The sequence below is a fragment of the Cydia fagiglandana genome, chromosome Z, assembly GCF_963556715.1.
Source record: "Cydia fagiglandana chromosome Z, ilCydFagi1.1, whole genome shotgun sequence".
Classification (NCBI taxonomy): domain Eukaryota; kingdom Metazoa; phylum Arthropoda; class Insecta; order Lepidoptera; family Tortricidae; genus Cydia; species Cydia fagiglandana.
Genome location: NC_085959.1, coordinates 4,699,823 through 4,712,708, shown reverse-complemented (window position 1 = coordinate 4,712,708; position 12,886 = coordinate 4,699,823). Strand labels below are relative to the sequence as shown.

The 12,886-nt window shown below is 37.6% G+C and overlaps 1 protein-coding gene across 1 annotated transcript in view; it reads right to left on the bottom strand.

Annotated features, from left to right (window-relative positions):
• The window catches only part of LOC134679242 (protein Jumonji), a 104,647-nt gene that overhangs the window by 496 nt on the left and 91,265 nt on the right, over positions 1-12,886 (bottom strand). The window contains exons 13-15 of the mRNA XM_063538129.1: positions 7,635-7,926; positions 7,505-7,602; positions 5,838-5,951 (exon numbers count right to left, since the gene is read on the bottom strand). Of these exons, the coding sequence (XP_063394199.1) occupies positions 5,838-5,951; positions 7,505-7,602; positions 7,635-7,926 (504 nt within the window). The remainder of the gene's footprint in view (positions 1-5,837; positions 5,952-7,504; positions 7,603-7,634; positions 7,927-12,886) is intronic.

The window sequence follows — 12,886 nt, the reverse complement described above, 5'->3', positions numbered from 1 at the left end:
AAATTTTCGCTTTCGATGCGTAAGTAATTAATTTACAATAAGAAAAAGAAATTTTCATAAAAATCTTCATTTTACGACGATCGGCCATTTTCGGCAACTCTCGGTTGGTTTCGTTTCGGTGGTTCTAACCTAAAATATGGTTGTTATGTTGGATGTATGCAGTTATTTTGGCGTTATTTAGGGTTCCGTAGGCAAATGGCAAAAAACGGAACCCTTGTGGATTCGTCATGTCTGTCTGTCTGTCTGTCTGTCTGTCCGTCCGTATGTCACAGCCACTTTTTTCCGAAACTATAAGAACTATACTGTTGAAACTTGGTAAATAGATTTATTCTGTGAACCGCATTAGGATTATCACAATAAATAAAAAAAATTAGAAACCTCATTATCATTTTTGAAGAGGTCTTCAAAAATGATAATGAGGTTTCTAATTTTTTTTTTCTTAACTGAATAGTTTGCGCGAGAGACACTAGCAAAATGGTAAAATGTGTGTGTGTCCCCCCCCCCCCTGTAACTTCTAAAATAAGAGAATGATAAAACTAAAAAAATACATATATGATGTACATTACCATGCAAACTTCCACCGAAAATTGGTTTGAACGAGATCTAGTAAGTAGTTTTTTTAATGCGTCATAAATCGTAAACCGCAATTTTATTATGTTACTTGCTGCTACGGAAGAAGCGCTGGTGGCCTAGCGGTGAGAGCGTGCGACTTGCAATCTGGAGGTCGCGGGTTCAAACCCCGGCTCGTACCAATGAGTTTTTCGGAACTTAAGTACGAAATATCATTTGATATTTACCAGTCGCTTTTCGGTGAAGGAAAACATCGTGAGGAAACCGGACTAATCCCAATAAGGCCTAGTTTACCCTCTGGGTTGGAAGGTCAGATGGCAGTCGCTTTCGTAAAAATTAGTGCCTACGTTGAATCATGGGATTAGTTGTCAAGCGGACCCCAGGCTCTCATGAGCCGTGGCGAAATGCCGGGATGACGCGAGGAAGAAGAAGACTTGCTGCTACGGAACCCTTCATGGGCGAGTCCGACTCGCACTTGGTCGCTTTTTTACTCAAAGTAAAATTAAAAGTGCTGTCAATGTCAACCTTACTCTATGCCCATACGAGTGACTTATGTCATATTAGTATTAGAGTCTGGCTAGCCAAAAACTGTTGACAGATATTTATACTTGGTCAAGCAAATCTTGTCAGTAGAAAAAGGCGCGAAATTCTCATATTTTTATAGGACGATAACCCTTCGCGCCTACTGTTTTAGGGTTCCGTAGCCAAATGGCAAAAAAGGAACCCTTATGGATTCGTCATGTCTGTCTGTCTGTTTGCCTGTCTGTCCGTATGTCACAGCCACTTTTTTCCGAATCTATAAGAACTATACTGTTGAAACTTGGTAACTAGATGTATTCTGTAAACCGCATTAAAATTTTAACACAAAAATAGAAAAAAAAACAATACATTTTGGGGGTTTCCCATACTTAGAACTGAAACTCAAATATAATGTTGATATGTTAGTAACATAACTTTATGAATCTAAATTGGAATGTAAATGTACACTCGGACATACACAGTAAATACAAGGGGTCATGCACATTTATGACCGTGACTGCAGGTACGTGTGCATTTAATTTCAATTACGGTCTGGGGCCTTGATGTACCTACTGCATTCTCTCATTCAAAAGGTCCCCCGACTGCAATCGAAACTAACTAACATATCAACATTATTTTTAGCTTTTCAGTTCGCTTTAAAATTCAGCAGTCATGTTTTTTATTTTTTTATTAATTTATTTTATTCTACACATTTTAGTGACAAAACGAACTAGAACTATCATTTATAAAGATTACCCGGGCATATAGTTTGTCCACAAAGTTCTATTTATATGGATATTAGCTCCTGGGACTGGGACTTTTTAATTAAGTTCACCGTTCCGGAACCCGGGCGTCTTTTCTGTGGATAATATGTGGATGTGTTCACGATATGGGACATTTGACATTTTTACATATTTAATTTTATTTTTATTTATTTTTATTAATTGAATAGAAATTGTAAAGTTACCTTGCAGACCTCGCATCTAATTATATGTGAGTGATATAAAGTTAGAATGTAACTGTGAGATCCTCGTATTTCAGCCCGTACAAGATTAGAACATTGAGCTTTATTGCTTAATATAAAAGTCCTGTTTTAAATAATTGACCCGATTATGATACGTTATGACTAAAGTTCTTTGGTGAATAACATTGTCCGTGCCACATGACGTCAGCGTTACGTTACGCGTTACGCTGAATCGAGTTTATCATTTTTTCCCCACCTCAAAAAGTGCTCAGCGCCGCTAAAGAAGTTTTCACTTCAAAAATAATTTCAGCTGAACCCTCTCAACCCCCAAATTTCCCCCTAAAATAAGAAATAAGCGGTTTTGACTTATTTACAATATTAGTGGTGGTAATTGCTATAAATTTTAGGTATCTACGTCAAATGGTCTCCGAGAAAAACGCATTTAACTGATTTGCAAGATCGAAGTGATCCCATAAGTGTTCCGTGAACAAAGTTTTGTACGGAACACTAAAAACTGGTCAAGTGCGAGTCGGACTCGCGTTTCAAGGGTTCCGTACATCACACAATTTTCAAAATATTTTTGTACGTGAAACGTGACGTGAGTGAAACGTCTTGAAATACCCGAATGGGTCAATCAAAAACCAGATGTAACATGAAGTTTTCTGGCGTGGTGGCATATCTCTACATCTCTGAAGATTAAATGCCGAACAATAGTACCTACAAGTGTCCAAATGCGTAGAGCTGAAAACTCGAGCGTCCGACGGGTCGCGCTTCCTACAACTTCCGAAAGTGTTTTAAAAGCGAAGGCCGAAGAGAGATAATACCTACAGGGCGACCAAAAAATAAGTGTATTCCCGTAGCCAAGGAGGTTTTGGGATTATACTGAGCAACTTTTAGTATGGGACCAACCCCGAAATCGCGAAAATAGAAGTATCCTCCCATAGAAAACGGACCAGCCAAAATGTATGAAACAGCCAAATTTTTCTTCGCGATTTCAAGGTTGCACGTTGGCAACGGGAATACACTTAGTTTATTTTTTAGCCACCCTGTATACCTACTGCTTTTTAAAACACGTAACAATAGTAACCCAATCAATCAGTACAGTCAGCAGCAGAAGTTGCTAAGCGGGAGAGTGGTTTAAAATGATCTGGACGCGACTTTATAGTTAAGACAATAAGAGCATGTCAGGGTAATTTTGAACACCTCGGCCGCTTAGCAACTTCTGCTGTTGACTGTACTACAAGTACCATTGCGACTATGTGCCAGATACAGCCTAGTCGCATTTTTTGTCTTCAGTCCGACTCTCGCTTGAAGCTAAAGGCACGCCTCTTTGGGGAGCTTCGGGCCTTCGGCCTTATACGGATATCAGCCTAGGGCCTTCGCAATAGCTGTCTACATCACGTTTCACTTAAACCATTGCGACTGTGTCCCTAAAAAAACGTTAACCGCATTTTTGTTCTTAAATCCGACTCACGCTTGACTCTAGATTTCTGATAGGTTTTCCTGACATCTTTAGGTAAAGGACTATTTTGTGTATTTTTTTCAGAATTTTAGACCCAGTAGTTTCGGAGATAGAGGGGGGGGAATGGTAATTTTTTGTCAATTTTCTTGAATAACTTCTAAACGTTTTATCGTAAATTTATAAGAAAAATATGCTTGAGATTCTCAAAATGAGCTCTTTCGTTTGATATGTAACACGATATAGTTTTCAAAACTTTGTTTTTTAATTTTATCGTTTATCCCCCAAAAGTAGCCCCTATGTTTAAAATTCATTTGTTGACGTTACATATCCGTCTTTGGGTCACAGACTTACATATGTGTACCAAATTTCAACTTAATTGGTCCGGTAGTTTCGGAGCAAATTGGCTGTGACAGACGGACAGACGGACAGACAGACGCACGAGTGATCCTATAAGGGTTCCGTTTTTTTCCTTTTGAGGTACGGAACCCTAAAAATGCCGCGAGTGATAAGAAAACCACGCGAAAGCAAACGCATGTGTTTAGTGCTGTATTCTTGAGCGGAACTTTTAGCAAAAATGATATTTATGTGGACTCGGGGGCTAGCGGACATCTATTTACAAACAAAGAATGGTTGAAAAACATTGTTTATCAATTATCATAGCGACAAGGAGATTATTGTTGCAAATAATCAGAAGATGACAGTTTTATGCACCGGCGACTGCGATTTAGTGTCAAAAACGGATGCATTTGAGTTCGATGTAATTGTTAAAAACGTAGAGTGTGTTCCCCAGCTGGCCACGAATTTGTTACCAGTTAGCCAACTTATAAAGAATGGCAACGAAGTTTTGTTTTCCAAGACTGGCTGCAGAATTGTCAACATAAATGGTGAGGTAGGGCAGTACAACGGTCAAATCTTACAAAAAAATCTAAAAAACAATGCGTGATGTAGTTCTGTATTTTGTTTGAAGTCCTTGGAGGAATGGGAAACTATGTTTTGCAAGCAAAAAGAAGTTGTGCTCTCTGCGTAATGGTTTACTATTTATGACGTATTATAAAAAAAAACTACTTACTAGATCTCGTTTAAACCAATTTTCGGTGGAAGTTTGCATGGTAATGTACATCATATATTTTTTTTAGTTTTATTATTCTCTTATTTTAGAAGTTACAGGGGGAGGGGGGGCTAAAAAAACACACATTTTACCGCTTTGGAAGTGTCTCTCACGCAAACTATTCAGATTAGAAAAAGATGGTATTAGAAACCTCAATATCATTTTTGAAGACCTATCCCTATCCTATAGATACACCAAACGTATGGGTCTTTTGAAAACAAAATTTTTGAATTTCAGTTCTAAGTATGGGGAACTCCCAAAAATTTTTTTTTCTTATTTTGTGTGATAATCTGAATGCGGTTAACAGAATACATCAACTTACCAAGTTTCAACAGTATAGTTCTTATAGTTTCGGAAAAAAGTGGCTTTGACATACGGACGGACAGATAGACAGACATGACGAATCCATAAGGGTTCCGTTTTTTGCCATTTGGCTACGGAACCCTAAAAAGTAGCAACATTGTAGTGTCGTCCCTTTCAAATAAATTTATACCGGGTGTGGCCTGTAACACGAGCAAATAATTAAAACATAGATTGTACTCTTCAAACGGTGACACTTTTGTTCAACTACTTTTAAAAATTATGAAGTATTTAGAGTCCCTATTTTTGATACAAAATGAATATTATCTTCAATCGACGCCATCGTCACGCCATATCATTGTGATTGACGTTGCTTGTCACGCCTTAAACATAACAAAATTCGCAATACATTGCGTCTTACAATAAACTTTAAAGTGTATTAAAAAACATACCACAAGTTATTTTTAAAAGTTGCTGAATAAATGTTGGTCAGTGTGAGGAGTACAGCCTATAGTTTAATTTTATGCTCGTATTACAGGCCACACCCGGTATAAGAGAACGGGACGACACTACAGTGTTGCCACTTTTTAATTTCTATTCTTCTTTGCCAGGCTGTACTTTGGCTCACATCACGGAATAAATAATAGTACTAGGTACAGAAGACTCACTCTCTAACAAAACGCGTCTGTTACGATCAGCACAGATATAACCACTAGGTTGCGCGGTTTATGGCAAACCCCAAAATTGGGGTAAAACGGATGCACTTCTAGCTACCGCAAAGCGACGAAATCGCGGAGTGAGCCACGCCTGCTCACATGTGAATAAAATGCAACTTTGCTATTAGTTTTTGAAGTGCAAAGTAAGCCTTTCCGAGCTGTTGTGTTGAAAAATAATATGAATGTGTGATGTCTGACCTTGGAGAGGAACAGGGTGGAGCGGCAGTACTCGCACTCGTCTTGATCCCTAGTGTTCCACGCGCGGAAGTATGACGTGTTGAGGGGCGCTGACGACTGGGGGCGCTCTTGCACCTGCAAAATTGACAAAAAATAAACCTCCAGCTGCCCAAGGTCCTAAAACCTACTATACGCCCTTTGTTTTAGCATTAGAAGAGAAAAGACTATACGATCCCACCAAAAACATTTCATGTAAAGTGTTGCCAAGACTAGGCCCATAAAGCATTTACACTAAAAAGTTATCGGATCCCGTAATAGTTACCAAGACTTTAACTTTCTCTCTAACTGTACTAAACCAACATCTTGGTTGGTTGGAAAAAATTTCTAAATCCAAGAGAGCTGCTTAAAAATTGCGGGTTAAGGTTTTTAGTCGGTAAGAGTCCGACACTGTCTGGGCCTCCCTTCCCAGTCGTCCATGATGAATTTTCCTTAAATAGCTGTCTTTAAGCAAAATTTTAAGTTCGTAAATAAAAGCAAGGACTCTCGTCTTTGGCCCTTCAGGCGACTCCCCCCCCCCCGTCGACTGAGGGAGTGTTTATGTGATTCAATTCAAAATATACTTTATTCATGTAGTGTAGGCCTAGCAACAAGCTCTTATGAATCGTGATTAATGTTAATCTCATTTTCATTTATTGATGTTAATATTATTCCATAATAACATTGGTTTATTATATAGATCAAATTTAACACTAAGAATTTCACAAAAGGATCGTCAAACATTAAAAAAAATTTATAAAAAATATTAGTCTAGAATTTCTACAATATAATCTAAATATATAAAAAAAAACACAACAAAAGAAGTAGACAGTATTACACCCGAATATCCATTTCCTCATCAATAATCAAATATACCTAATAAATAAATAATCATTTCGAATAACAATTAATCCCACGTTGTATTATCATTCATGTAGTCTTGTGTGGTATAAGCTTTAGGAATAAGTTTACGCTTTAAATAAATATTAAATTTATTAATAGATAATTCAGTAATATGGTTTGGAAATTTATTATAAAATCTTACACAATTACCCACGAATGATCTTGTAATTTTATGGAGCTGAGTGGAGGGCACTGCGAGCTTATGTTTATTTCTAGTATTAATATTATGAATTTCACAATTTTTCCTAAAACTTACAATATTTTTATGTACATACAGAATATTCTCATAAATGTATTGACAGTGCACTGTCATTATGTAAATTTCCTTAAATTTATCTCTAAGTGAGTCTCTATGGTTCATTTTGTATATTGCTCGAATAGCCCTCTTCTGCAGAACAAAAATGGTATTTATCTCTGAAGCAAAATACCATATGCCATAATGCTATGGAAGTAACTAAAATATACTCACTAATCGAGCTGTTTTCACATCAGTTAACTGACGGATGCATGCGTGCGGAAAATATTCATAATGCATGTTTTGCATGCTGATTATTTTCTTTAATAAATTTACATTTTAAGAAATCTTTGTTATTTATTTATAAAGACACTTTCCAACTCGAGCACTTTCGAACTGCTCGAGGGCGCGCCGGTGCTCCAGCTCGGCGTTGAGCAGCGTGGTCAGCACGGAGCACACCTGGTAGGGGGCCGAGGAGCCGTGAGGAACTGTAGGGGGAACATGACCGTGTTACCTTGAGCCCCTTCTGCTCGAGGGCGCGCCGGTGCTCCAGCTCGGCGTTGAGCAGCGTGGTCAGCACGGAGCACACCTGGTAGGGGGCCGAGGAGCCGTGAGGAACTGTAGGGGGAACATGACCGAGTTACCTTGAGCCCCTTCTGCTCGAGGGCGCGCCGGTGCTCCAGCTCGGCGTTGAGCAGCGTGGTCAGCACGGAGCACACCTGGTAGGGGGCCGAGGAGCCGTGAGGAACTGTAGGGGGAACATGACCGTGTTACCTTGAGCCCCTTCTGCTCGAGGGCGCGCCGGTGCTCCAGCTCGGCGTTGAGCAGCGTGGTCAGCACGGAGCACACCTGGTAGGGGGCCGAGAAATCGGCGCTGCCGTTGAGGAGGAGCTGCTCCAGTGAAAACATGGTCGGTTCGCAGCTGTTACGCAGCTCCTGGTGGTATAATGCATTATTATTTGATTTATTTTTGTGTTTTTTGAAGTGGAAACTTCTTTAGCGGGCGCTGTGCACTTTTTGAGGTGGGGAAAAAATATTAAACTCGAGACAACTCGAGTCGAGTAAGGCGTAACGCGTAAGGCGTAACCCCTGCTGTTTCGTTTTTATTCACTAAAGAACTTCAGTCATAACGTATCATAATCAGGTCAATTATTGGAAACTAGACTTTTATATTAAGCAATAAAGCTCAATGTTCTAATCTTGTACGGGCTGAAATACGAGGATCTCACAGTTACATTCTATACGGCCCCGACACTATCATGGATACTGACATTACTTTGACGGAATGACGTTTTTAGTGATAGTGTAGGGCAGGGGGGGGACACTCGGAACATAGTTAACGTCAGTAAAGATGGCGGATGATGGCGTCAATTTAGAAAGAAAGAAAAATTGCGTAAAGCAGACTTCCGATTATGCAAACTACGTCATTAGATGTGTCACTATAAAATTGATACAATTTTAAGGCATTAATACAACATTGATAAGGTTACATACCTAGTTTGTCAAGACCTTTCTTTATTTATAATGTTGGTTACTTAGCAACTGTTGTTTACTTGTCAGACCAAAATAAATGTCGTAACTCGTAAACAAATTATATAAGATAATTATTCTCTATTAATTTTAAAGTGTAACCGAGTAAAAATGGAGCAAGCATTAAATACGAAAATAGGGAAATTAGCCTCCCAATATTACAACACCTGGAGGTTTAAAATGTTTAATAGTGCTCAAGAAAATGCCGGGACGTTTAGATATTCTCGAAAGAAAAATGAAAAATTCCATCGTTAGCGCTCACTGCAAATAGCGATGAAAAGGACCTGTGTATAAGTTCGAAACTATAATAGTGCAATTTTAATTTTGGTGACGACAAACATGTACTATGACATTCTGCAAAAAATCGTGCGTCTTGATTCCGCTAAAGACACGTCGTGGGAGGAACTGGAGCGCATATTATGGAGGTACCTGCTTAGACAATGGATATAGAGTCAGAAGCTGCAAGCGGTAGATTCCTGTTATTAATAGGTACTATCTGTATATACCAAATTGAAGGCAATAAAATACTTTACTATTACTTACTATTATGTTTCTGTTATATTCATTCCACTCTTTAAAACCTTTTCTACATAATATTAGGTCTACTTGGGCGGTTTACAAGTAAATTTTTTGTTTGACTTCTTGTAAACAATACAGTTATTTTTTACAAGAAACCAATCAAAAAATGGACTTTTAAACCGACCAAGTAGACCTAATATTATGTGGGACAAAACAAAAGTACACGTATGGATGCATATGTAGTTGTACACGCACACATACATACTTAGTTTCCGGGGAGAATCAGAGATGGCGCTTTCAAATGAGTTTCCATAAAATGCTTCAAGAGGGCTCTCTTTACCTATTATACTTACTTTACTCTTTGGTGTAGGGAGTGTCATGAAGGAATGACGGCAAGTAATGAAGTTTATTTTAATAATTTCCGTCAGTATTGGACTTATGTCAAAGTAATGATACTAGAAATGACATTATACTGACAGTGAATTGGTTAGAATGATGGAATCAGAAATGACAGAAAGAATGATGGACGATAATGAAGTTATTAAACATTTTTAATATTTTTGAAGAAATGTCAAAATAATGACATTATACTGATAGTGAGTGGAGCGCATCACTCTAATCCCTCATTCCGTCATTTAAAGTACTTTAGAAGAAGGTTTTATACTAACAAGAGTCATTACTGGCATTTAAATCAATAAGTGAAGTATACCTACTCTATTATCATTGCTCTAAAGTTTATTTTCACTTGACTCTTAAGAAAAAAGGAAAACATGCAGACTACGATGCACAAAGAAAATCTCTGTCCCTTTCTAAAAGTTTCCATACATGAAATAAACATTAAAAACCTTTTATTTTATGTTGTTTACAACAATTTAATTATATTTTTACCGGGAAACGCGAAAATCTAAATTTAGTTATCTGCCTCTTTATCGTTCGAATATGCAAGAGTGAGGATGATGATGATGAAAAGTGATAGGGAGGTTAGATAACAAAATTTCGTGTTTCGCGGTAGACGCCCAGATTGTGATGGATTGTGGTAGTGGCGCCCCCTACGCAGAGTTTCGAGTAATATTCCCTATTCAGGGAAATAGAATAATATTACGCAATACTCTGTGTGGGGCGCCTCTAGCACATACTGAGGGCTTACCGCGTAATTTCGTTTTCTGCCTCTTTATCACTCTTGCGTATTCGAGCGTTAGAGACTGATAACGAAATTTCGATTTTCGCATTTCGAAGTAGACCCTCTGAATTTGCTAGTGGACCCTACGCCGACTTTTGCGTAATATTCCCTTTTGCGTTTTATTTCGTGCATGGAGTTCAATATATTTTTTAAAATATGGTCAACATCCCTATTTTGTATATTCTGTATATGGCCTTATATAATAACATGTTGTAAGTATGCATCTATCCTATAAGTAAACTCTCTGGTTTATGGCATTATTTATAAACGCGTTAAGTACTGGCCTGAATTAGCTATTAATAGTTTTGATCTTCTCGTTTTGGTCTTTATCTATCATTTTGACTTATGTATTTGTAAGAAGGATAAAACACATTAACTAAATCAGGCCTGTAAAGCTTAAAAAGTTTTATGACTAATTGAGAAAGAATAGTTTAGTGTTTATGGTTGAATGTTCCATATAAGACTATCCCGTTCGAACTTGCTTTATGACGGACTCTTTTTTTATACCTCCTTACTTCGAACCTTCACAGATATTGTTTTTACTAAACGTCAGGTCAACCGCAGAAACCCCGACTAGTTTTAATCAGCAAAATCCTGACCACTTTTTTAATAATTAATATAATTATGTACAAGTATTAGTATTTCGGATACCCCAAAAACCTGTGTCTTAAAGTGGGCTATAATGGTTTGTACAAAATAAAACGAAAGAACATGTACATTAAATTACAATGAAACAACACAATAAATTGAATATTAAACCAATCCAGTACAGTCAGCAGCAGATATACCTGAGCGGGCAAGGTGTCCAAGAAAACATATACACTTCAATCGTCACAAAAATAAGGACATCTAAGATGTCATTTTCACGTAGGCTTCCAGTTCGTCACAAATACCTTAACTTCTGAGTTTTTCTTTAACACATACACCCTTATTTAATCACAATGACAATAACGGTTAAAAAGTCAGTGGTAACTAAGCAATCAAATTCAAGCTGCTGTCATTAATACCTACACGCACTGCCAATCACGTACGTCAGCAGCCAGGGTGCCACCAGTTGCTAAGCAGTTGTTATTTCAATGGTAACTAAGCATCAACATTTTATCTCTTTAACTTTAAAATAAATACTGTAGCACTACGAATTGACACCTCCTTTCTTAAAGAAGTATTTTATCGTTAAGTGTCAAACTTATACCATAAATAAGTAGGTTCTACTAGAATGATCGGTTTTTTTATTTTAACTGTCATATGCAGCTGTTCTTCCAAACCGTTGATCATATTATATACCTATGTTAATATATTTATTTAGCCCACTTATTGTAGTAAAATATACTATACAGGATGGCCCATTTAGATCGGCCAGTATGGGAAAATCTGATACTATACGATATACACCGATCTCTTCTTAGGAATCATGTCATCGATTTTAGTAACACGAAAAACTGCATTCATACATTAAAAAAAATGTGTACTCAGCTCGGGAATCGAACCCCGAACGTTTTGAAAAATAAAACTAAGACTATTTCTATTTAGATATCGATTGTGTAGGTCTTAAGCAATAAATGTTACTATGAAACATGATGTCTGAAATTAATAAAATGCATTGTTTTCATATCCTTTAATTTAATTTAGTCAGTTTTCGAAGAGACCAGCATTTTTAGGGTTCCGTACCCAAAGGGTAAAACGGGACCCTATTACTAAGACTCTGCTGTCCGTCCGTCTGTCCATCGACATCCGTCCGTCCGTCCGTCTGTCACCAGGCTGTATCTCAGGAACCGTGATAGCTAGACAGTTCAAATTTTCACAAATGATGTATTTCTGTTGACGCTATTATAAGTAACAAGAAATACTAAAAACAGAATAAAATAAAGATTTAAGTGGGGCTCCCATACAACAAACGTGATTTTTGAGTAGTAAATATCAAATGGCATTCCGCACAGGAGTAATCTAAGTAACGCCCACTGCGGGTTCAAACCTACAACGTCCTGATGGAAAGTCGTACATGTATACGCTACATGTGACATTATCTTCAAAAATTATATAAACTAATGCGAAATTAACATAAAACCAGAAGACACAAATTAATAATAGAAATGAAATAAAAAAAAACAAAAAGCTGTAATCTCTAGGTGCGTACGACTGAGATTTGAACCCGCGGTCTCTGCTTTGAAAAGCAAACGCCTGTTACTGAGACCACGACGTGCCTTGACAATTGGCTCTAAATTCGGCATCAGTTAGCTTTTGCTATGTGTCATTCGTCTTGACGATTCTGTTAAAAGAAATAGTTTGCAGTAAGTTGACCGAGAGGCTCCTGTCAAATGGTTGAAGGGCAAAACGTGAGATAGATGTATGTGATGACAAGACTGTACTGCTTTCGATGATTGTCAAAACGCTTTACCTGAAATTAGCATGGCTATCTTTTATTCAATATTCGACCATACTTGTATGCTTTAAAGTCTATTTTTCCATATTGTTCAGATATATTTGACACGTTGACCGCTTAGATACCATTGGTTTTTTGACAGCTAAGGTATCAATGACTTGTTGTAAGTGTAGAAATTAATGAATAGCGACTGTTAACATATTTGTGACACGTTGAGCGCTCACAAGTAAATACTACCATGACAGTCAACAACTTTTTGACAGTTTAAACGTTTACCTCTCTTTGAG